This window comes from Squalius cephalus (genome assembly GCF_949319135.1).
Source record: "Squalius cephalus genome assembly, chromosome: 24".
In the NCBI taxonomy this organism is placed as follows: Eukaryota; Metazoa; Chordata; class Actinopteri; order Cypriniformes; family Leuciscidae; genus Squalius; species Squalius cephalus.
This window is the reverse complement of record NC_137145.1, coordinates 21,335,836-21,360,080: the sequence shown is the minus strand read 5'-3', so window position 1 is coordinate 21,360,080 and position 24,245 is coordinate 21,335,836. Positions and strand designations below refer to the sequence as shown.

Here is a 24,245-nt window from a genome sequence, read left to right as displayed (position 1 = left end):
TGCATTCACACCAGGAGCAGGAGCGTCACGTGAGCAGCAGTGAAGACGGGGTTTCAGCGCAGAGTCAATTTTTGCTGCACTGCTCACGCTCAATTAAAGTGAAAGCACACTTTTGATAGACAAAACAAAAATTCTTTCACAAAAAAGTGCCCAAAATGCACAGAATAAGCATGTCTAGTGTGTAGTAACTAGAACTGGAGAATGTCAGAAAAGAAAATGAAAGTAAAAAATATTTATACAAGATTTACCTTGCTTTTAATTATTCAGTTTGGCTGAAAGTATGGTGTATTATAAAAAACTACAGTAAATGAGCCAGAAAATGAGATATAAATTTTCTTTTAGTTTACTATGTAATAGGCAACACAGACAGTTAGCACTACCCAAGTCAAACCTGAGTTTGCGGGATGGGGGTGTAATCTATAGAGTTTACTGTCTTGTAAACATATTGAAGTGACTGAAACAACATGATCGGAGCTGCTTTCTTGGTTGTTTACCATTTACATGCAGATGTTGTACACACCCCATGATAACAAACTTTCGAGACTATCAAGTTTACCAACTTCTAAAACCAAATATTGTTGTCTTTGTAAAGAAATGCTTGCTTATATGTAGCCTTGGAGTCGCTGCTGTGACGCTGTACAGACACTCTTGCGTGTCTGCAGCTGCAGCGACGAATATTACCAAAATACTACCAATTGTATATTTTTGATGACTGTGGTGGTTCATCCCAACTTACTTGTTATTCAGACTAACTTTGTTATTTAATATATCTTGTAATACTGTTTGTTCATCAGTGTTAGTGATATTCTTACAATTTATGTGTATGTGAAGTGAAGAGGGACGTTACTTGTGTGTGCATCAACCATATTTGAGAAATAAATTTGCTTGGTTCAAATTCATAAAATCTGAGGTTGTGGCTTAATGACAATGGGAAACTGGGTGTCCGATGGCCGAACCAGTTGAGAACCACTGATCCAAAGAACTGATCTGAAGCAAAAGTGCACACAGAGAATATATTTCAGTCTAACGGACACTCACTCTGCACACACTGTCTTTCCTGCCGACGTGTGGGCCGACACAAGCACAGACTGGTTGTTATCGATGCACAGGATGGCCTCACGCTGGAAAGGGTCGAGTAAGAAGGGGTACTCCTGCATGAGGGAAAGCAGACCATGTTCAAACAGAGGCAAAGCATTGATGTTGTCATGGGAAGTTCAATGAGGTTCAAATCACCTTGGCAGCTTTTCCAACGCGTGGTTTCAGCGGAGTGTATTCCTCACTGGCAGGAAGAACCACCTGAGAGAGGAAGATGGGGTCACCACATGATCATTCCACAGAGAGATGTTTATTTCTACTGTGCGTTTGTGTTTACCTCATGAGTGCAGCCCTCCACTGTCTCCACCTGCTCCGCTTTCACTTTAGGCATGAGCTCTGACAGACTGAAGGATGACACAGATGGACAGAATTACTAGAGGTCAACCAAGAGTGGATTTCACTCACAGGTATAACTAAGGTTGCAAAATGAATAATCAGCCCAATAATAGTTTAAATAAATAATATGAATTGCCATTTCATTTAATGGTAACACGTTGAAATATGGTTTCATTTGTTAGCATTAGGTAATGTATTAACTAACATGAACTACCAATGAGAAATACATTTGTTACAGTATTTGTTAACGTTAAAAATCCAGCTGTTCATTGTTCATGTTAGTTCACAGTGCACTAACTAATGTTGACAAATACAACTTTTGATTTGAATAAATGTTAAAATTAACATGAAAGATTAATGTCATATACACCTAGGACTTCTTGAGGGTGAGTAAATCATGGGCTCATTTGCATTGTTGGGTGAACTATCCTTTTAATACCCATGACTTGTTAAACTCGGGTAAATGATGAGCAATGTGAAGCAAGATAACCCGGGGTTTGCAATGACCCAGTTCAAGTTCAAGTGTGAAAAGCCCTTATGAAGTATTTCAGACGTAGTACACAAACAGTACATCAAGTACACCAATCTTACTTGATCTCCTCAGCTGACACCGTTTCCAGCTTTTGTCTTTTCCCAAGCACCACCTCGTCTGGACCGTCATTTTCTTCATCTCTTTTGCGGACCGCTGCTGAATCGCCGTGCGGTTTATCGGCTTTATTGAGCGTCTTCCTATTAGATGTAAAGACAACAAAGATTCACTCAACAGTCGTCTAGACTCTAGTGCATCTGTACAGATTACTAAGATAAAGTGGCTGGTAGGATATTCTTGCTGGTCTCCAGGGTAACGTTACTGCTAAAGCATGTTCAAGTAGTCTATAATCTAGGTGGTTGCTATAGTGTAGCATAGGGAGTGTATTGTGTGTACAGGGAGTGTAAGTTATTGTGTGTACAGATAGACTGGGTATTTTAAGTTTCTATGACTCGTCACATGTGTTCAGTAAGACCAGACAAATACTACAATATCTATTGATTAGTTCTGCAAAACAAACATATATCGCCAACGTTTACATACCCTGACTGAGCTACGGACTTTGGAGTTGCTTTTTTGCTGGAACCGGCCTGTTCTTCATCAAACACGCTGAACAAATCGTCTCCAAAGGCGTCCGCCATGACTTCAAACCCTACAGACACAAATCCCACACAGACCTCGTGCCGGAAATGACATGCGCCGCGTCGAACGTGTGAAGTGAGCAACGAAAATAGACAGTCAAACAAAATGTTTCTCTCTAAAATAATCACAATAACAAATTCCAAAATACATTTTTAATTCAATCAAGGAATTTGCCGTAATTTGAGTTTGCTATTTAATTACTTTTATTTAGTGACTAAAACTTTAATAGGTTTTGATAGACTACAACAAATGCCTCTGCAACTTTTAACATGTTAATTCTACCGTCCTTTTAAATTTTTGTCCTGTTTTCTCTCTCTCTCAGGACGTGTGGAGGCCCTAAATAAATACACATTTAGAAAATAAAGGTTTCCGCTGAACTTTTAATTTGAAAGAAGCTTCTGTAGTTTCAGCCTTCACAGACTCTCATAGAGTTGGCTTAGCTGGATGTGTCAGCACAGTCTTCTTTAGCATTTTCCAGCTATAAAATGTGTGTTTATAGACATGTTGATCGTTTTGTGTACTGATCAGTAACAGACACTTGAACTGATTATTTTCGCGATGGGTGGGAAGAAGAAGAAGTCGGCAGCGGTTCCCACGAGTGTGTGTGTGCAGCCGGTTGCTGTGAACGCGACCAGTGCAGCATCTGAAGCCACGGGCAAAAAACACCAACAGAGACCAAACCATGAGAAATCAGCCTCGAAGGAAAACAAACCCAGAGGTCAGACGTCCTTTTAAAAGCTGCATTGCTTTTAATGTGTGAGGAGTTTGATGCATTAGACATTCACAAGCATTATGTAATTATAATATGACAATATATAAATCAACATTTTTATGACATTTCTACCTATTTGAATGCAGATGCACTGTGTAGTGTAATAATCAATGAGAGTTATTATACAGTAAGTGTTGCATTGTTTCACTGATTCACGATGTTCAGAGCCAGTACAATCTTGACAGTTTGTCTGCAAATGTCTTTGTTATTTCTTTTCTTGTAGCTCCCAAAACATATGGTCTTAACACTAATGCACAGACGGACACAAGCAGTGTGGCTGATAAATCTATCCTGAAGGTATGTCTCACATTCATATAGTTCATGTTTATGCATTCATAACTGAAAACCTATCCAGTCTAAAAATAACAGTTGTTACACAACTGATCTGCATAAATGACTTCTGCAGACAGATTAATACATTTGAACACATAAAGTCACTTTCAAAAGTGTGGGTCAGTTATATATTTCAGCAAGGATGCTTTAAATTCATCATAAAATGATAGAAAGACATTTATAGTGTTTTATTTTCTATTTCAAAATAAATGCTGTTCTTTTGAACTTTCTATTTATCAAAGATTCCTAAAATATATATATATATATATATATATATATTAGGGCTGTCAAACGATTAATCGCGATTAATCGCATCCAAAATAAAAGTTTGTGTTTACATAATATATGTGTGTGTATGGAGTATAATTATTTTCTATATATAAATACACACACATGCATATATATTTAAGAAAAATGTGTTATTTATAAATAAAATATTTATATATAATATAAATTATATATAATATAAATATATATATACACAGTATATACATGCAAATATTTCTTAAATATATACATGCATGTGTGTGTATTTATATATAGAAAATAATTATACACCGTACACACACATATATTATGTAAAAACAAACTTTTATTTTGGATGCGATTAATCGCGATTAATCGTTTGACAGCCCTAATATATATATAAATATCTCACAACACAGTTTCCACAAACTTATGAAGCACCACAACTGTTTTCAACATTGATAATAATCATAAATGTGTCCTGAGCATCTAATCATCATATTAAAATGATTTCTGGAGGATCATGTGACACTGAAGACTGGAGTAATGATGCTGAAAATTCAGCTTTGATCACAGGAATAAATTGTTTTAAAATGCATTATAGAGAACAGTGGTTTTAATCTGTAATAATATTTCATAATATTACTGTTTTTACTGTATTTCTGATCAAATAAATGCTGCTTTGGGTGAACATATGTATAAAAAAATCAAAACTTCAATCCAAACTTTTTGAAAGTTATTGTACACATCAATGTCTGTTAGTAGTATTATCAATATTAATATCTGTTTTTTTGCATGTCTCGAAGGTTGTTATCCATCCAGAACTGGAAAAGAAGGTGATCAAGTTGATCAATGATTACAGGCAAGAAAATGCTGATAAAGGACCAATATCTGGAAGAATCACCTCCAAGAAGTTGCTGGTATTTCTTTCCCTTTTTTTCTTTTCTTTTAATTGTAAAAAATAAAGAATATTATTTATTATCTGAGAATTTTAAAAGAACACCATCTATCATATATTGTGTGTCAGGATTTGTACACAGCCTTGCAGAAGTTCCAGTTTAAGACGGAGCACATCGAGGAGGCCATGAAGAGCAGCGTGCTGTATGGAGGAGATCTGCACTCGGCGCTCGACTGGCTCTGTCTGAATCTCAGAGACGGTATAAGCTTCAGATTGCAGTCATAAACTTCATAAACCCATTTTCTGCTCCTCAAACCTAAACCCTTGTTTTGCTTTTCTGCGAATAAAGATGAGCTACCGGAGGGTTTCAGCCAAAAGATGCAAGATGAGAAACAGAAGACTCGTCCTAAGTACCAGCCTCCTAAAGAGGACAAGAAGCAGCTGGTGACGAAAGAAGCCCCCAAAGAGGAGGAGAAACCTAAGGCAAAGGTGTGTTAAAGTGTCATTTTATGATGAATCGCTTTTTTCTTTTAAAAGTTCCCCTATTATGCAATTTTAAAGGTTCCTTATTTTTGAAGGTCTCCTACAATAGGTTTACATGCATCCATGGTCAAAAAAGCACTTTAATTTTCTTATAATATACATTGCAGAATCAGCTCTTTTCTCACTGTGTCTGAAACGGTTCGATAAAGTATTTGGTCTCTCTAAACCCCTATTTTCTACTCTGCTCTGATTGGGCAGATGGCCCAGTCTGTTGTGATTGGTCTACTCTGCTCTGATTGGGCAGATGGCCCAGTCTGTTGTGATTGGTCTACTCTGCTCTGATTGGGCAGATGGCCCAGTCTGTTGTGATTGGTCTACTCTGCTCTGATTGGTCAGATGTCCCGGTCTGTTGTGATTGGTCTACTCTGCTCTGATTGGTCAGATGACCCGGTCTGTTGTGATTGGTCTACTCTGCTCTGATTGGTCAGATGACCCGGTCTGTTGTGATTGGTCTACTCTGCTCTGATTGGTCAGATGACCCGGTCTGTTGTGATTGGTCTACTCTGCTCTGATTGGTCAGATGACCCAGTCTGTTGTGATTGGTCTACTCTGCTCTGATTGGTCAGATGGCCCAGTCTGTTGTGATTGGTCTACTCTGCTCTGATTGGTCAGATGGCCCAGTCTGTTGTGATTGGTCTACTCTGCTCTGATTGGTCAGATGACCCAGTCTGTTGTGATTGGTCTACTCTGCTCTGATTGGTCAGATGACCCAGTCTGTTGTGATTGGTCTACTCTGCTCTGATTGGTCAGATGACCCAGTCTGTTGTGATTGGTCTACTCTGCTCTGATTGGTCAGATGACCCGGTCTGTTGTGATTGGTCTACTCTGCTCTGATTGGTCAGATGACCCGGTCTGTTGTGATTGGTCTACTCTGCTCTGATTGGTCAGATGACCCAGTCTGTTGTGATTGGTCTACTCTGCTCTGATTGGTCAGATGACCCGATCTGTTGTGATTGGTCTACTCTGCTCTGATTGGTCAGATGACCCGGTCTGTTGTGATTGGTCTACTCTGCTCTGATTGGTCAGGGCTGCGTTCAGCCCCGACAAAACGTTGTACAACGTTTTTTAAACAGAAACGGTGATGCGTTGAACACACTGTTCTGATGACGCAAGAGTTGCAACTATGGCAGAGAACTGAGAAGGCCATTCTTTGTGTTCTTTGTGAAGAATTTTCTGAGCCTGATGAAGTCGGTATAAATATGTTTTTAATACTACAAAATATGCCCGATGTTACAGTTACTGCACTTGCCGCCCAGAACAAAAGAGAACATCACAATCGAGTGAAGGGATTGCTGAAACTGAAATGGAAGCACACATCTTACCTAATTCAGACTAAAACACATCTATTTAGCCTCACATACTGACTTTATTTGTAGTTCATACTGTTTTAATACCCTGTATTTTCTTTCTCATTTTTAGGAAAAGCACTTAATTACCATTGTTTATTTCTATTCCAAATGTCATACACTTGCAATGAAGCTAAAAATATAAACAACTACATCATTATGTTGATATCCTATATTTTTACAATAAAACTTACGACAAACATGTCTTCTAATATCCTCAATTGTTGCATCGAACACATTTGTAAATTACTTTCATTGAACCCATTGTGCGAGTTCACTTTAATACCGCGTGCTTTATATACATGTTGCTGCTGATTGGACTGCAGTTCTGACACACCCACCAAACAAGAGAAAACGTATCTCAAACCCCATTGCACACCGGTGCACGCCGTTTCCAGGAAACATGACGTTCAACCCGGAAACCGTAGCAAAACGTTGCGCACCGTTTTGAACTGGAACGTGCCCCAGATGTCCCAGTCTGTTGTGATTGGTCTACTCTGCTCTGATTGGTCAGATGTCCCAGTCTGTTGTGATTGGTCTACTCTGCTCTGATTGGTCAGATGTCCCAGTCTGTTGTGATTGGTCTACTCTGCTCTGATTGGTCAGATGTCCCAGTCTGTTGTGATTGGTCTACCGCTTACAGTGCATGTCAGAAGCAAAACGTCCATTACTATATCTGAATTTCAGCTCTGCGTCTTCCTCAGCACTTGACACGGTGATACGAACAATAACGATGACGTTGGTTTTAGTCCTCATTGTTTGTAAGCACATGCAAAGTGGATGCAGATGCGCAGATGTCGAAAAGATAAACCAAACTCTTCCAGGCCTCACCTACAACTACAGTGTTTGAGAGTCAAAGTACCGGTAGATGTTGTTCACGGGCAGCCAATGGTATTATGCAAATTTGTTACAAACCTACGTAGCTTTGTGCAGGAAGTAAGACTGGAATTACTGATGCTTTGTTTTAGACAGTTCAGAAACGCTGCTTTTACAATTTTTCAATTACTCCATTGATCATTTAGCCTGACAAGCCAGACCCACATCAAGATGTTGGGTCTGGGAACTCACCATAGACACGGCTCAATCCGAGGGGCGGGATAAACGGTTGTCTTTCAAATTCCCTCTGCACGCAATAGGTTAGCGCTACAACCAACCAGAGCGTTTTCCCAACAGCGGAGCTAGTTGATAGATTAGACTTTTGCCGTATCTGGTCGCCAAAACTACGAACACATCTTCCTGTTTTAAGAATGACCTCTGTACCGTTCTTTGTTCATTTCTCAAAGAAAAGCTTAACTCCAAGTCTTCCAGACTCACGGCCAAAGCCGTTTCGAAAGACTGTTCGCCAGCAGCAGCTCTTCTTTGTTTTCAAGTAGCAGTCACAACTCTGCCGTCATTATGTTAAGCCCGCCCACCGACTCCATACACGATGTGATTGGCCTGACTAGAGTTTGGTTTTTCCAGCTCGCAAGCCAACGGAGAGTTGCTAGACGACACTGGCTGCAAAATCAAATTTGCCGCCGCTAGGGGGCGTCTAGATTTCTAGGCTATTTATCATTCAATTTGATCGTTGAAACTGTGCAGACATTTTACATTCACAAACAGCTATATTCCACACTACATGAAATGTAATATCTGAAAAATCATAATGGGGCACTTTAATCTTTTGAGAGAAAAAGTTCAAAAACATTGTATTTGATGTCAGAGTCCTGTAAAAGAGGGTGGTGGCAGTATGAAGGAGTGGATCCTGCGCTATGCTGAACAATCTGAAGATCAGAGCAGCGAAGAAGATGAAAACACGGACACAAGTGTTTATAACCCAGAGTTGGAGGAGAAGTTTGATCCTGTGAGTTTTACTGAGTCTAGTTTCTATAATATGCCGGTATTACGCCTGCAGCTTCCCATAAAATCCCATGCTCTTCCTGCAGAATGACAGATACCTGCTGCTGAGCGCTCAGCTGTTTGATGCCAAGGACATGGCCACAGGATCGAAAGCCAAGAAGGACAAAGCAGGGCAGAGGGCCGCACAAGATCGCATCAGAGTCATCCAGCAAGGTCTCTGTGCCGGCATTGTTCGCTACTTTAGGGTATTTGTTAATTGTATAGAATGTGAGGTAGGGTTACTATGAATTTGTTTCTTAATAGTGTTTGTTTACATTACAGAAATGAAGTCTTTGGAGTGTCATCCAATGTTTAATTCAGCTATCAAGGTTAAAGACACTCCTAAAGAGGAAAAGAAGCCAGTTACACTCACTGATGGAAAGGAGGAACTCAACTTCAGCCTCTTTGAGCAAGCAGACGCACCACCAGCAGAAAAAAGTAAGAGTAATACATTTGTTTAGTGTATGTTTATTTAGTTCAATAGGTGTAGTTTTGTTTTGTGGTGTTTTTTTTTTGTTTGTTTGTTTGTTTGTTTGTTTAGTCTATATCGTTTTATTTTATGCTATGTTGTTATTTTATGTTTTTGTTTATGGTATTTTGTTATTTTACATGATTTTTGTTTTATGTTATGTTTTACATTTTATTTTGTTATTTATTTTATTATATTTGTCATGTTTATTTTACATTTTCATCTTTTTATTTTTCATTTATGCTATTGCTTTATTCAGTTTATTTTGTGATATTTTATTTCATGCTGTTCTATGTTTTTGTTATTTATATTTTAATTTATTTTATTTTGTTACTTTATATTGTTGCTATTTCTGTTTGTTATTGTATGCTCATATGCTGTTTATTTTTTTGTTTTATTTTATGCTGTTTAATTGTCTTCTTGTTTCATTTTTGTTGTTTTACATTATTTTGTCATTTTATGTTTGTTATGCTATTATTTATAAATGTATCTTTTATTTTAAATTAATGCTGGTATTTTATTGTTTTGTTTTATGCTATGTCATAATGTAAAAATTTTTTTAACAAAACATTTTATTTTAACTTCATGCTGTTGTTTTATTTTGTTGTTTTGTTTTATGCTAAGATATAAAAAAAATATTTTATTTTATTTATTTTTTTCAATGCTTGTGCTTGTGCTTATGATTTGGTAATGCCTAGGTTCATATATTAATGTCTTTAATGTCCAGATATTAATGTCTTTTTTTGCATCTCTAATTATAATTTGTTTGTCTGATCATTGTTGATGCCCTAGCGGAGAAAAAGCAGAAGGAGCCCAAAGACATCCGAAACTTTGACTACACCTCAAGGAGCTGGACTGGCAAGTCTCCTAAACAGTTTTTGATTGATTGGTGCAGGAAAAACCTCCCGAAGAGCCCTCCACCATCCTTCGACAAAATTGCAGTCGGGAGATATTGGAAATGCAAGTATGTTGTGTTAAAATTGCATCTTTGATTCTGACTGTGTGCTGAATGCATATTTGACTGACTGGTTATTTGTCCTTGATGTCAGAGTGCGCATTCATAGGCCTAATGACGTTTTGGAGGTGTGTCCCACAATCCTGACTGAAGACGGCATGCAAGCCCATCACTTAGGAGCCACGCTTGCCCTTTATAAACTAGTCAAAGGACAGGTGAGTTTCAAAACATCACATATTAGGCAGATAGATGCTTGCTTTATATTTCATTCATTTCATCTTTGATCTCCATTAGTCTGTGCATCAGCTGCTGCCGCCCACCTACCGCGACGTGTGGCTTGAGTGGCGAGATGACGAACAAAAAGAGGAGGAGCAAACCCTCTCCGCCATCAACAAACCACGTGATCAGTTCATCGCACGCCTGCTCACTCGCCTCAAACAGCAGCAGGCCCTCCAACTGCAGTCCGAGCCCCAGGAAAGTCTCCAGGACACTGAACCGGAAGACTCCTGGGAGAACCTGGACGTGCAGGAGGACCACGAGCCCCAGCACGGAGGAGGCCTGATGGCGGAGGAGGCGTCCCGCAGGCTGTTCCTCAAACTGCGAGGCTCTCCTGTGGCGCACAGGCTTCTGGCTGAGAGGGAGCAGCTGCCTGTTTTCCAGCACCGTGAGAAGGTGCTAGAGGCTCTCCGGCGCCACCGCGTGCTGGTGATCGCTGGGGAAACGGGAAGCGGGAAGAGCACACAGATTCCTCAGTTCATCCTGGAGGAGCTCCTGGCCGCTGGGGAGGCCGCGCAGCCGTGCAATGTGGTGGTGACGCAACCCAGAAGGATTTCAGCCACGAGTCTGGCCAGCAGGGTGTCGCAGGAGCTGGGGAGTGAGGATGGACCGGGAGGCAAGGTTAGATCTCTGGAAGATGCTTTATAAAACTGTGTATGTGGAAATACTTTGCTTTTAACGTTGTTCATCTCTAATAAGTCAGGTGGTATGTGATTGGAATCAAACATTTGGGCCAGTCACCTTAAAAGTTGTATGTTCAAACACCACAAGAGACAGTCCTTGAGCTACTTCCTTTTAAGGCTCAACAATAACTAGTTTTACTTATTGTCCTTCAGGTGAAAATAATATATATGAAGTATATGTGTATATACCTTCTATATATAATAACTGTTATAGAAATATTTTGATAAGTATTAATAATATAAATATTGACACAAATTAGTAAGTACATAAGTATACTTTTATTAAATGGGTCAATGGCAATGCTCATTTTTTAAAATTAATTCAGAAATATATTTAAAATGAATACAACTCTTTTATGATTTGCATGTTTTTCATTTCTGAATTAAAATTAATTTTGATTTTTTTTAGGGTGTGGTGAGAATTAAATTCTTGAAAATAAAACTTTTAGTATTTTATTTTTTTAATTATTAATTATTTTTTATTGTTTCTTCGTATTATTTTACTACTTAAAACCACTTAAAATTTATAAAATTAATGTGTGAAAAACATTTGTCCATCAAATAAATGTCTTGTAGTGCAACTAATAGGAAGAAAACAGAAAATGTCATGTTAAGCCACTCCCAAAAACATATTTTTATGTTTGTGGTCATGTGGTAAAAACAACAACATAAAACTGGAAATATCATAGAGAAGGACCCCTCATGACTGTTTGTCAAGGTCAATTTGTCTCTAAAAATATCAGTTAATTTGACTTTTTTTTTATGTTGTAAGATGTCATGTGGTGCGCGCATACATTTATATATATATATATTTTTTTTTTCAACTTTATTAAGATGCACTTACATGTATTCAAAGTGTAAGGAAACACCACATGATTTAAATTAATACTTTTCCTAAAAATCATCTAAAAGTTTTTCAAAGCCATATCTAAGAACTTGACACTTGCAAAATAAGTCCAAAGAACTCCAGTAAAGGTGTCGTACGGGTAGTTGACGGCAGAGTAACAATATTGTGGAATATTTGCATTACAGAATTCACTGTGTGGATACCAGATCCGTATGGAGAACCGCTCTGGTGACGCCACACGACTGCTGTACTGCACCACTGGAGTTCTGCTGCGCAAACTACAGCAGAACCGGCTCCTCAGCTCCCTCACTCACATCATCGTGGACGAGGTCTGGCTCGCATACATCTGGGGATATACTCACACTTAAGGCTGGACCATGTAACCCAAAAATTATGTCTCAATATTTTAGGTGCACGAGCGCAGCGTACAGTCAGATTTCCTCCTCACGATACTGAAAGATGTGGTTCATAAGCGTGCAGATCTGCGTTTGATCCTGATGAGCGCTACAGTCGACTGTCAGAAGTTTGCCAACTACTTCAACCGCTGTCCTGTGGTCACCATACCTGGCAGAACCTTCCCTGTGGAGGCAAGATTATATACACCTAAATAAATATCAACAAATACTGTATATTTACACGATGTAAATAAATTCCAAATAAGAAAAAAATCTGTGGTGGTACTGTAGGTGTTTCACCTGGAGGATATCGTGGAGGAGACGGGATATGTTCTGGAGCAGGACTCGGAGTACAGTCAGAAGTTTGTGGAGGAGGAAGACGAGGTCAGCATCAGTATCGCACAGAAAGGAGGAAAGACTATTCAGCACCAGGTGAGACAGAAATCCACTTTTCTTTTTTCAACAGAAGGATTTCATCAGTCCAAGATTAATGCTGCGTCCCCATTCGCATATTATTTGTCCTAAAAAGTGTTCGAAATTAGAGTTCTCCTTGCTTTGCTCCATAAAAAGTAACTTAATTTATTACATACAATGAAATATATATTAATGAATTAAATGCAAATTTCTGTAGGTGGCATTTTAAAGATGATTAATATCATCAAATGTTTTTAGAAATAACATAGATTGAAACATATAATAGGTAATTCATACAGATTTTCTTTTTTTATTATTATTATTAATTAAAGGGTTAGTTTACCCAAAAATGAAAATTCTGTCATTAATTACTCACCCTCATGTCTTTCCAAACACATTCATCTTAGGAACACAAATGAAGATCTTTTTAATGAAATCTGAGATTTCTGTCCCTCCATTCACAATCTACATAACTAACACTCTGACGCTTTAAAAAGTTCATAAAGAGATCAGTATGAAGGTAATGTGATGCCATAAAGAATCGCATGTGCAGGGTAAGATTTGTGAAAGTGTACATAATATTGCAAGCGTAAATAAAATTTGCATATGCAAGAAAAAAATGTAAAGGTGTAAATCACCTTTCAAGTGTAAGAAAAAAATATTTGCAGCATTTTACTGTTATTCGTAAGTGTAATTCATGTATTGTGAAATTTCAGCTTCATGCTAACGCATAATAAATATGATCTGTATTGTTTCCGCGCTTACACTTTTGGCACGTTTTTTTTCGCACAAATACGCCCAAAAGCACTGCAAGCCTGTGAACAGCAATTTGCAATAGAAAACAACAGAGTCAGGAACTGCAAAACATGGACTCGGTCCATTATCTTCTTAGGTTAGTTAGCATGCGTAAGGCTATTCTGTGGCGTGTCATTGCAGGCATATGTTATTTTGTAAATGTTTGTTCTTATATTCTCTTCAGGAGCTGATTGTGAGGGACTCAGGTTCAGGCTGGGATCTGGGCCCTGAGCTGGATCACTTCAGCAGCCGGACACGACATGTCCTACAGTACATGAATCCCAATAAGATAAATATGGATCTGATATTAGACCTGCTGGCGTACCTTGGTAAGATAACAACACATATACTGTATACACAGTCAGTAGTTATAGTGACTGAACATGCGCCTTATTAGAATGCATACTTTATTAGTAGTAGTGTTTGCTAATGGAAACAACACTCACAGTTTCCTTAAAGACTGTAAAAATCTACTCGTTAAAGGTTTTATGAATAAATGGAGTACCTCTGGTTCTTTTCCTAAGATAAATCACCTCAGTTTCGTGATGTGGATGGTGCGGTTCTGGTCTTCCTCCCAGGCCTGGCTCATATTCAACAGCTGCATGATCTACTGACCACCGACAAGAGGTTCAGCTCAAAGAACAGGTAACTCCGGCCTAAATTCGGGGCTTCGTAGAGACAGGAACTAAACAGAGCGTTACTGACAGACTGAGACGAGAGGTGCTGCAACCATGTAAAATATGGGAAAAATTATTATTTTTGAACATTCAAGTATGAAAACCTGTTCTAGTAGAGCACAAAACCAAAATCAAGACTTTGTGAAGGGGCATAAAATGTTTTGTGTACCGTTCAAAAGTTTGGAATAATTAGGTTTTTTAATGTTTTATTGTATTTATTAAGCCTCTTATTGTCACCTAATCAAAATACAGTAATAACAATAATATTGTGAAATATGATTACAATTTAAAATAACTGTTTTCTTTTTTAATATATTTAAAAATGTCATTTAATTCCTGTGATCAAAGCAAAATTTTCAGGATCATTAATAATTTTTAGTGTCACATGATCCTTCAGAAATCATTCTAATATGCTAATATAAAGACCTTGCATTAAATTTTCTCAGAAATAAGGCATTCTTGCCATGCTCCATAAGTAACTTAATTTATTAAATACAATGAAATATATAATTAAATACAAATATTTGTAAATGGCATTTATTTTCAAATGTTATTTTATTTATTTTGTAATATGTTTATGTTGTGTTTGTTAACATATAGATACAAGCTGGTCGCCCTCCACTCCTCACTGTCGTCCCAGGACCAGTCGTCTGCATTCACAGTGCCCCCTCCTGGAGTGAGGAAGGTGAGAAGAGCATATTATATATACATAGTTTTCACATGACATCACAGCCCACCTGCAGGGCAAAACAAGGCTTTCCTCCATTTATGGTAGAGTCCTTTTATCTAAGGTGGAAGGGCTCTCTCGCTTTGTATACCCTGCTCTTTCTTTATTTATCAATGATAAAGCTATAAGGGAAATTAACAAAATATTTTTGGATTTTATTTGGAAAAACAGGCCTCACAAATTGAAAAAAGAAGTACTCTCTAATTCCAGAGGTGAAGGTGGCCTTGACTTTTTAGATTTTGCTGATACTATAAACACCTTTAAAGTAAACTGGCTGAAAAGATGCCTTGTGAATCCAGTGTCGTTATGGTTTTTCATTCCTAATAATATCTTTAACAAACTGGGTGGCCTGTCTTTCCTATTAAAGTGTAACTTTTTACCTAGCAAGTTACCCATTTCCTTATCTAACTTTCATCAGCAATGCCTTCTTTCGTGGAAATTGTGTTTTGTCCATTGCTTTTCCCCCCACAAAGTTCTCCTTTGGAATAACGCGGATATAACCATTAGAAATAAATCTCTCTTTTTCCCTAGATGGTTTAACAATAATTTTAATTGCATTCTATCTGTCTTTGATGATTCTGGTCATGTTCTAACTTACAAGCAATTTTTGAATCACCATAACTTTCCAGTTCCACCAAAGGAATATAATTCCTTGATAAAAGCTATCCCAGCAGGTTTAATTCAGCTAATTAAAAATCACCTTACCTTCAGTAAAGGTAATAGTGTTTATCCGGCTTTACGCTTGGGCGCGATAGATTTTTTAGATCGAAAATGCAACAACAGATATATTCGCTCAATTTTTCAAATGAAGAGAAAGGTTACTCCAAGGGGTAAATTCTATTGGGGATCCCTTGTAACAAACGTAATCTGGAGAAAGGCCTGGCTTTTGCCTAGTAAATTTTGTGTATCCAACAAAGTTAAGGAAATTCATTATAAAATCCTTCATAAAATCTATCCTGTTAACTCTTCTATTTCTAAATATTCTGATATTGATGAGACTTGCTCTTTTTGTGGTTTTGTTGAGGAAACTGTCACCAATTTATTTTGTGAGTGTAATGTAACCAATAGATTTTGGGCTAAGTTAAGTGCTTTTGTTTTTGGCCCTACAAATGTGACCCACACCTTCATTCTCAAAGAGGTTATCTTTTATTATGAAAACCCAAAGCGGATGTCTCTTGAACATGTTGTTAATTTCCTTATCTTATTTTTTTTAATTTAATTTAAAAAAAAAATTTATTCTTTAGCTTTTGGAAACTTGTAATTGTTGTTATTTATAGTGTAGTCCTGTTATGCACTATGTACAGCACTTTGGATCAATTTGTATTGTGTTAAAAGTGCTTTATAAATAAAGGTTGTTGTTGTTGTTGTTGTTATCTTGTATGCAAAATTCTTTATCCACAAGCAAAAATGGCTTAAGTCTCCTTTGAGCTTCCCTCTTTTTCTGGCTGACCTTAATTCTTTTATTTCTTCCCTTAGACTTACAAATAACAAAAAAAGTGCAAAATTTTTGATGCATTATGATGATTTATTCAAAGATATGACTTAACCTTGTTGTTATGCTTTTCTTTTTCTCTTTTTTTTAATATATAATTACATATTGTGCTGTATGCAAATCCAGGATATTTATGTATTATTATTATTTTATTTTTTTTCCCTTCGTATAATTGTTTGTTCATTGTAAGTGATACAACCTTGCTTCACTTCCCTGAGCTTGTAATTATGTGTAAGTTCTGCAATAAAAAAAAAAAAAGGCTTTCCTCCATTCCCCACCAATTATTGTTACCAGGTTTGTCCTAAGTACTAAAGTAGTAAGACAGTATTAAAACACCAAATTCAGTATACACATCATTGATGATGCATACTACGTACAGGCAAGCAGATGAACCCGGAATATAAACACAATGCGCAGTTTAGCATGAATTGTTTTTCAAAGAAACATTGAACCAATTACCATTAGTGGTTGAAATAGTGCAGTACATGGATCACAAGTTTTCCTCTTTTAAGCTGCAGTTCTTTGGACGTTTTGCCCTCCAGGTCTCATGACGGAAAACTATGAATTTCTATTTCTGCAGTGCATAGTATGTATACACCATCTTCATTTCTCTTTAAGATTGTTCTGTCCACAAACATCGCTGAGACTGGCGTCACCATTCCTGATGTGGTCTTTGTCATTGACACAGGAAAAACAAAAGAAAATCGGTGAGATGGGTAGAAAATATCTGATATTAACTGTCTATGATGGAATGGTTTTGAATGTTAGCGGCTGTCTTCTGTTTCTGGTTTCAGGTATCATGAAAGCAGCCAGATGAGCTCTCTGGTGGAGACGTTTGTGAGTAAAGCCAGCGCCCTCCAGAGGCAGGGGAGGGCAGGACGTGTTCGAGAGGGCTACTGTTTCCGCCTTTATCCCAAATTCAGGTACGACGATAGACTTTTCTTCCTGATTGTGACGTATATCCGAGTGAAACCGGTTCTGGAACAAGAACAAATGTAGGGCGGGACTTTATTTTGTCTATAGGGAATTGATTGGATGGTTGTGGTTTGCTATTGGTGGATCTTTTTTGAGTGACAGGTTATTTCCCCGCCCTCCTGCCAGTAAACACATCATTAGAGAAGAGAAGAGATAAGCTGCAAGAGGGAGGGGAAGTTACTTTGATTAAAAATCACGAGAGCACATGAATTTAAATGATGTACATGGATAAATCCTTTATAATAAATACAGGATTTTTTTCATGACTTTAAAGATTGTGGCACATACAGTACTAACCTTCCATCAGAGAATCAATGACCTGTTTTGGTTGGCAATATCATATTTTATATGATATTTTAGGGGGGACATTTTTGCATCGCATGAGAAGTAAATGTACATGACGATTTAGTCCAATTTGGTGGACAGAAACCTGAAAGAGTGCAAAAACAGCCTCACATTATTCAATACTTGAAACGGAAGACTCAAAACAGTAAAACTAATATTATCAAATGAATAGATCTCATTTTATATACTGTCAATATATTTATAATATACACGTCATTCTCATGTTCTTTGTTTTCCCAGATTTGAGAGCTTCATTGCCTACTCCATCCCTGAGATTCTCAGAGTGCCTTTGGAGGAGCTTTGCCTTCATATTATGTTAAGTACCATGTTTTTCTCTTTAATCTACTCTACCATTCAAAAGTTTGTTTTCGGTAAGATATTTTAATGTTTTTGAAAGAAAACATATTTAATGCTTGCCAAGGCTGCTTTTATTTACTCAAGAATACAGTAAAGCTACATTATTGTGAAATATTACTACTATCTAAAATGACTGTTTTCTGTAATATATTTTGAAATGTAATTTATTCCTGTGATCAAAGCTGAATTTTCAGCATCATTACTCCAGTCTTCAGTGTCACTTGATCCTTCAGAAATCATTCGAACATGCTGATTTGATGCTCGGTTACACTTTATTTTGATGCTCCCCTTTAGACATTCTGTTGACTATACGTAATGTTGCACCTTCATGTCTACTAACTCTCATTAGAGTATTAGTTGAGTATTAATAGACTGTTAGGGTTAGTAGAAGTTGACACGTAGTTGCAAAGTAACAGTACTTCCGGTCAATAGAATATCTAAAAATAAAGTGTTAGCAGATAATAAGCAGAGAGTCTATTAATACTCTAATGACTGGTAGTTGACATGTAGTTGCAAAGTTACTAAAGTGGGTCATGGAAATAAAGTTACCAACCTTTCTTATTATTATCAGTGTTGACGACAGTTGTGCTCCTTAATATTTTTTGTGGAAACCGTGATACATTTTAGGGATTCATGTCTTTCAAAAAAGTCTTACTGACCCCAAACATTTGAAAGCATAAAGCCTCAGAAACCTGTTTCTGTTCGTGTTAACAGAAGTGTGATTATGGCTCTCCAGAGGATTTCCTGTGTCGAGCTCTCGATGCCCCTCAGCCGCAGGCCGTGTGTAACGCTGTCAGCCTTCTGAGAAAGATCAACGCCTGTCAACAAGATAGCCACACCCTAACACCGCTCGGCCATCACTTGGCTGCACTTCCTGTCAATGTCAAGATTGGCAAAATGCTCATCTTTGGTGCCATCTTTGGCTGCCTGGAACCCATTGTGAGCGTTTTTTCAGCATGTTATTAATTTCTAACAAACAAACAAAAAAAGACAATTCTGTCATATTCGCTCCTAACCTGTATGACTTTCATTCTTTTGTGGAACTTTAGTGTGCTTTACCTGTTTTTATCCATACAATGAAAGTCAATGGGGTCCAAAACAACACTGAGAAATTCATAATGTTTATTTTTCAGGCCACCATTGCAGCGGCCATGTCTGAGAAGTCCCCGTTTGCTACTCCTATGAGCAGGAAGGAGGAGGCCAACCTGGCCAAAGCTGCTCTAGCAGTCGTAAACTCAGATCACATGACCATCTACAATGCTTACCTTGGGTAATCACTCGTGTTCAACAAAACAGTACTTCATGGACAAAGGAAGTGAAATCGTTGTAATGAAGTTAGTGTTTTATTAACAGGTGGAAGAGTTCACGGGGCGAGGGAACGCGTGCTGAGATGGTCTACTGCAGGAGACACTTCCTGAATCGCACCGCCCTCATGACGATTGAGGTGACGTCCTCTTACAGCTACGAACGCACTTGCTGATTCATTTGTCGAGTCATGATAATTAACAAATGTACCTCTGATCTGCTAGAACTTGCGATGGTTGATCTGCGTGTGTGCAAAATAGAATTTGAAATGTTACTTTTAAAGTATAAAAAGTCTGTCCGAGATGAAGAGGAGGAGAAGTATTTAAAAATCTGGTTTAAAACACTAGTGTTAGGCTTTTAAAAATGTATTCTTTGCATTCGTTGGTTTCGTACATTTTGTTCATACATCATTTATACCGCCGTTTATTTTAGATTAATGTCTCTGTGGTGTAACCATCCAGTGATATTTTAGTATTATAAAATAGTGATATTTAAGTATGAATTAATATTTTGAACTAGCCTTTATTTTTATATTTAATTTAAAGGGGGGTGAAATGCTCATTTTCACTCAATCTCCTGTTAATCTTGAATACCTATAGAGTAGTATTGCATCCTTCATATCTCCAAAAAGTCTTTAGTTTTATTATATTTATAAAAGAAAGATAGGCTGTACCGAGTCTTTCTGGAAAAAAACGAGCGTCTGGAGGCGGGCCGTGTGGGCGAAGCCAGAGCCGTCGATCTGGGCTTTGTTTATAAAACATTCATCGTCGAAATGCAGGGAACAAACAGTCTACACAACTCGTTTTTGCGCGGTCTCGCTCTCCTCTGGTCGACGTGTGCGCGGGCGAGCTTTTCCGGGAGAAATGCTCATATAAGGAGTTCCACTCTGGTCTACGTCATTAGATCCACGGTCGAAAAAAAACCAGCCGAAACTTGTACCAACCCGGAAGTAAGATTTTCGGCACAGAAATTCTCCGTTATTCGTCCAAAATATTTTTTTAAAACTTTGGCCATGTTAAGCATGAGAATCCATCTCTTTAACACTGTAAACAACTCTGAATACATGAAACACCATTGTACCCCCCCTTTAACTGCTTTTGTTATTTTTATTAGTTCTTTTTTATATTTCGGTAACACTTTACAATAACACTTTCCATTTGTTAATAATAGTTAACTGCATTATTTAACATGAGCTAACAATGAGCATTTATTAATTAGTTAAGGTTAATTTCAACATTTACTAATACATTATTAAAATCTAAATTTGTATCTGTAAATGTAATTTATTATACAAATAATTTAATTTAAAACTTTTTCCTTTGCGTTTTTCGCGTACAGATGACAACGTTGTCAAAACGATCCCGTTCACACGGATCTGCGAAAACGACTAAAAACGCTGTATTATTCATGCCAGGCCAGTAGATGGCGATGCAACTTTGTAAAGAAACACTACGCGCCTATAGACTGAACATGTTCTTGTGGTGAACAAGCTATTTTTAAACAATTTCATGAATCTCAACATTTTTGAATCACAAATATAATGAAATTTACTGAAGTTAGTCCAGATGACACTTTTTTGGTCTACAGAGGCCATAAGGGTTTACAGGAGTCCCTGTCTGTGATTTATTATTTCCTGTTTTGTGGTTTTCAGTCACATGATAACAAAATGGCTTCCTGCATGTTGGGTACACAACACTTTTTTTGTTTTACATTTGTTGCAAAACGTTTTTCAAATACTAATAATATAAAAAAAAAAAGAGACTTTTTTCAGAATCTCTAGATAGTTCCACCTCCTTGTCTTTTTCTTTTTTTCTTTTTTTACTTTAAGGCCCTGTTGGCATTAAGATGTGTTTTGGTCGATCGGATCACAAGTGGAAGACGCTAAATACATACAGGTGTAAACAGGGTCTAAAACATTTTGAGCCACTTCCAGGGGTAGTTGAAAACGCATTAGTCCGCGGAGAATTATTTATTTCATTAGATCGAAAAGATCTGAACCCCCCCCATACATTTACCCACCCATAGACCCTCCCCTCAAATAAATCAGCACAGAAGTGGTTGAAAGTGGACAAAAGAGACAGATTAAAATACTAGGTGTAAACGGGTATGTGTCTCCCTCGTCTACTAGTGACCAGATCGACCAAAACCAAGTGTAAACAGGGCCTCTATCACAAAAATTTAAGTCACAAAAATATAAAAATGTATGGAATGAATTTATAAATTCAGAAATTGAGGTGTATTCAACTAAATGTATGAATTTTGAGTGTGTTTTTTTTAATAACTAGAGGAAATACATTAAACTGACTTTTAACTATTTAGTGTTGAACTTCCTCCTCAGGATGTGAAGAAGGAGCTCATTAGGATGGTGGAGCAGGCCGGTTTCACAGCCTCCAAACCCAGCCGGACTCCTCGCTCTCGACCCAGCGCCGAACCCAAAGCCCTCGGCTCGCTCTCCAAGCAGGACGTCTCTGTTCTCAATGCCGTGCTGACGGCGGGTCTGTATGACAGCGTGGGCCGTATCCTCTACACCCCCTCTGTGGACGTTCAGGATCGGGTGGTGTGTGTGGTCGAGACTGCTCAGGGGAAGGCCCATGTTCACCCCTCCTCTGTCAACCGCTTCCTGCAGACCCACGGTTGGCTGCTCTTCCAGGAAAAGGTGTGTTGGGGTTAGCTTTAATATATGCCTGTGGCATTTTGTGTTTTTTTTTTAATCCATCCCATTCTACATTCTAGTACATGGCTAACTCTGTGGAAGCGTTTTATTATTTGGCAATCGAATTTATGGGTGAAGCAAGCATTACTATTAGTATTGCTTTTTTAACTAATGTGAACAAACCGCTAACCCACAATACTACACTTCTGATTCATCCCGCACAATTTGTGCTACAGAGATGGGTCGATCATGTGCTCTTTTTTGGTCTATCTATTCATTTAAATGAAAATACATTAAAAATGCTACTCATACACTACTGTTTAAAGGTTTTGGGTCAGTTTTTGAAAGAAGTCTCTTATGCTCACCAAAGCTGCATTTATTGAATCAAAAATACAGTAAAAATAGTATTGCTAAATATTATTACAAATTAAAAGAAGTTTTCTATTGTAATATATTTTAAATTGTAATTTATTCCTGTGATGAAAAGTTAAATTTTCAACGTCATTACTCCAGTCTTCAGTGTCACATGGTCCTCCAGAAATCATTCTAATATGGTGATTTGAAACATTTATTATTATCATCAATGTTGAAAACAGCTGTGGTGCTTCATATTTTTGTGGAAAGCGAGATACATTTTTTTCAGGATTCTTTGATGAATAGAAAGTTAAAAAGAAAAGCATTTATTTGAGAAAAAAAAATCTTTTGTAACATTATAAATGAATAAAAACATCAATTTCCCCCCCAGAAAAATCTTAGACTCCATGCTTTTGTACAATAGTCACAAGTAGACATGAATTCACCTCTTCTATGATGGACATGTTTTTAATTTCTGTATTAAAATTAATTTTAATCATTAATCATAAGGTAAAAAAAAAAATGTTTGAAAAGAAAACCTTACGTTTTTTGGCATTATATTCTATTATTTCTTAAAAAAAATATTTTACTAAAATTATGTAATTAGATTGTTATATTATATTTTAATAAAATTGCTTATTAATATTTGCAAAAACGTCCTCAAAATCATGTGGTGTGACCAACATGCTGGAAAAAAAGATACTTAGTTTATAACAAGATGGTGCGGCGACTCAAAAACAATTATATTTATGGTAATAAAGGTGTAATAAATACTTTTACCTTGACATTTTTATTTTAAAACATTTTTGGAAATAAAAATTAAGGTGTTTTCTGAAACATTTCTTTAAAAAGTTTTTTTTAAACCATATGAAACCAACATAAAAACAGATGCTTTTCCTTATTTTTTAAATGACTTTTCCTTTTCATTATTATGGACACTCTTATGTCATTGACCCTTATCCTTTGTGTATTTGAACCACTATTTTTCTCATTTTGCCTACAGGTGAAATACTCTAAGGTGTTTCTAAGAGACACTACGTTGATCTGTCCTTTATCATTGCTGCTGTTTGGTGGTGATATTGATGTGCAACACAGGGAGAGGCTCATCTCTCTGGATGGATGGATCCACTTCCAGGTCAGGGAAAGGTTTTGCATGCATGTCCTGTTTCATTGGTTATCCATGCTTGGCTGGTTACCTGCTTTGCATTGATCACCTCATTGGCAGGAGCACTGAGGCATCACAAAATGGTTTGACAAACTGTGAGATAACTCTGTTATCTGTTTCAATTCCCATCAGGCTCCAGTCAGAATTGGCGTGATCTTCAAACACCTTCGCAAGCTGATGGACTCCCTCCTGGAGAGGAAATTGGCCAACCCTAAAATGAATTTGGAAGGTAACTTTAACCGTACAAGTAACTGGTTATTAAATGAATGAATCATTATATTTATAGTCAGTCAGTTTATTTATACGCATACCTTTTCGAACAGTCTTTTTGTTGTGAACATGTCTTTAATTTTTATCCTCTTCAGATGAGAAGACCATACAGATCATCACAGAACTGATCAAGTCAGAAAACATGCCCTGAGGAAGTGCCTGTTTGTATTCAACCATGAATTGACTATGACTTAAATGCTGACAAACCTCACCGAGGGGTGAGACTGTAAATTATATTGCCAAACTATAAAAATATTTTAAGACAAACAAAATGTTTGTGGTATTCTTCAAATCCATTATCATAATAGACTGACAGGGTTGTGTTTTTATTAAAAGCCTGTAGGAATGCAGATGAACAATTTTGTGGTGCTAATGTTATTGTTTTGTTACTGATAGACGTGAATGCAATATCAAATTATGTAAAGTGGTTAAGATTCATGTCTCAAGTCTGACCATAGTTATCATAAATAATA

General features: G+C 37.3%; 2 protein-coding genes across 2 annotated transcripts in view; one reads left to right on the top strand and one right to left on the bottom strand.

The window, feature by feature from the left end:
- mtrex (Mtr4 exosome RNA helicase) overlaps nucleotides 1-2,655 on the bottom strand; it is a 36,877-nt gene extending 34,222 nt beyond the window's left edge. Inside the window, exons 1-5 of the mRNA XM_079862066.1 lie at nucleotides 2,504-2,655; nucleotides 2,023-2,160; nucleotides 1,373-1,439; nucleotides 1,234-1,296; nucleotides 1,039-1,151 (exon numbers count right to left, since the gene is read on the bottom strand). Of these exons, the coding sequence (XP_079718192.1) occupies nucleotides 1,039-1,151; nucleotides 1,234-1,296; nucleotides 1,373-1,439; nucleotides 2,023-2,160; nucleotides 2,504-2,601 (479 nt within the window). The 5' untranslated portion in view covers nucleotides 2,602-2,655. The remainder of the gene's footprint in view (nucleotides 1-1,038; nucleotides 1,152-1,233; nucleotides 1,297-1,372; nucleotides 1,440-2,022; nucleotides 2,161-2,503) is intronic.
- Nucleotides 2,642-24,033, top strand: dhx29 (DEAH (Asp-Glu-Ala-His) box polypeptide 29). The gene is made up of 28 exons (XM_079862064.1): nucleotides 2,642-2,677; nucleotides 3,131-3,320; nucleotides 3,598-3,671; nucleotides 4,760-4,873; nucleotides 4,981-5,110; nucleotides 5,201-5,340; nucleotides 8,443-8,583; nucleotides 8,666-8,792; nucleotides 8,901-9,056; nucleotides 9,880-10,051; nucleotides 10,137-10,257; nucleotides 10,337-10,939; nucleotides 12,034-12,177; nucleotides 12,259-12,435; nucleotides 12,535-12,675; nucleotides 13,637-13,781; nucleotides 13,977-14,097; nucleotides 14,730-14,814; nucleotides 16,967-17,055; nucleotides 17,143-17,271; nucleotides 17,909-17,984; nucleotides 18,740-18,964; nucleotides 19,159-19,295; nucleotides 19,379-19,469; nucleotides 21,669-21,986; nucleotides 23,341-23,472; nucleotides 23,635-23,731; nucleotides 23,868-24,033. Exons 2-28 carry the CDS (start codon nucleotides 3,161-3,163, stop codon nucleotides 23,921-23,923), a joined length of 4,101 nt encoding a protein of 1,366 aa, XP_079718190.1. The 5' UTR covers nucleotides 2,642-2,677; nucleotides 3,131-3,160; the 3' UTR covers nucleotides 23,924-24,033.
- Nucleotides 24,034-24,245: the final 212 nt, after the last annotated feature.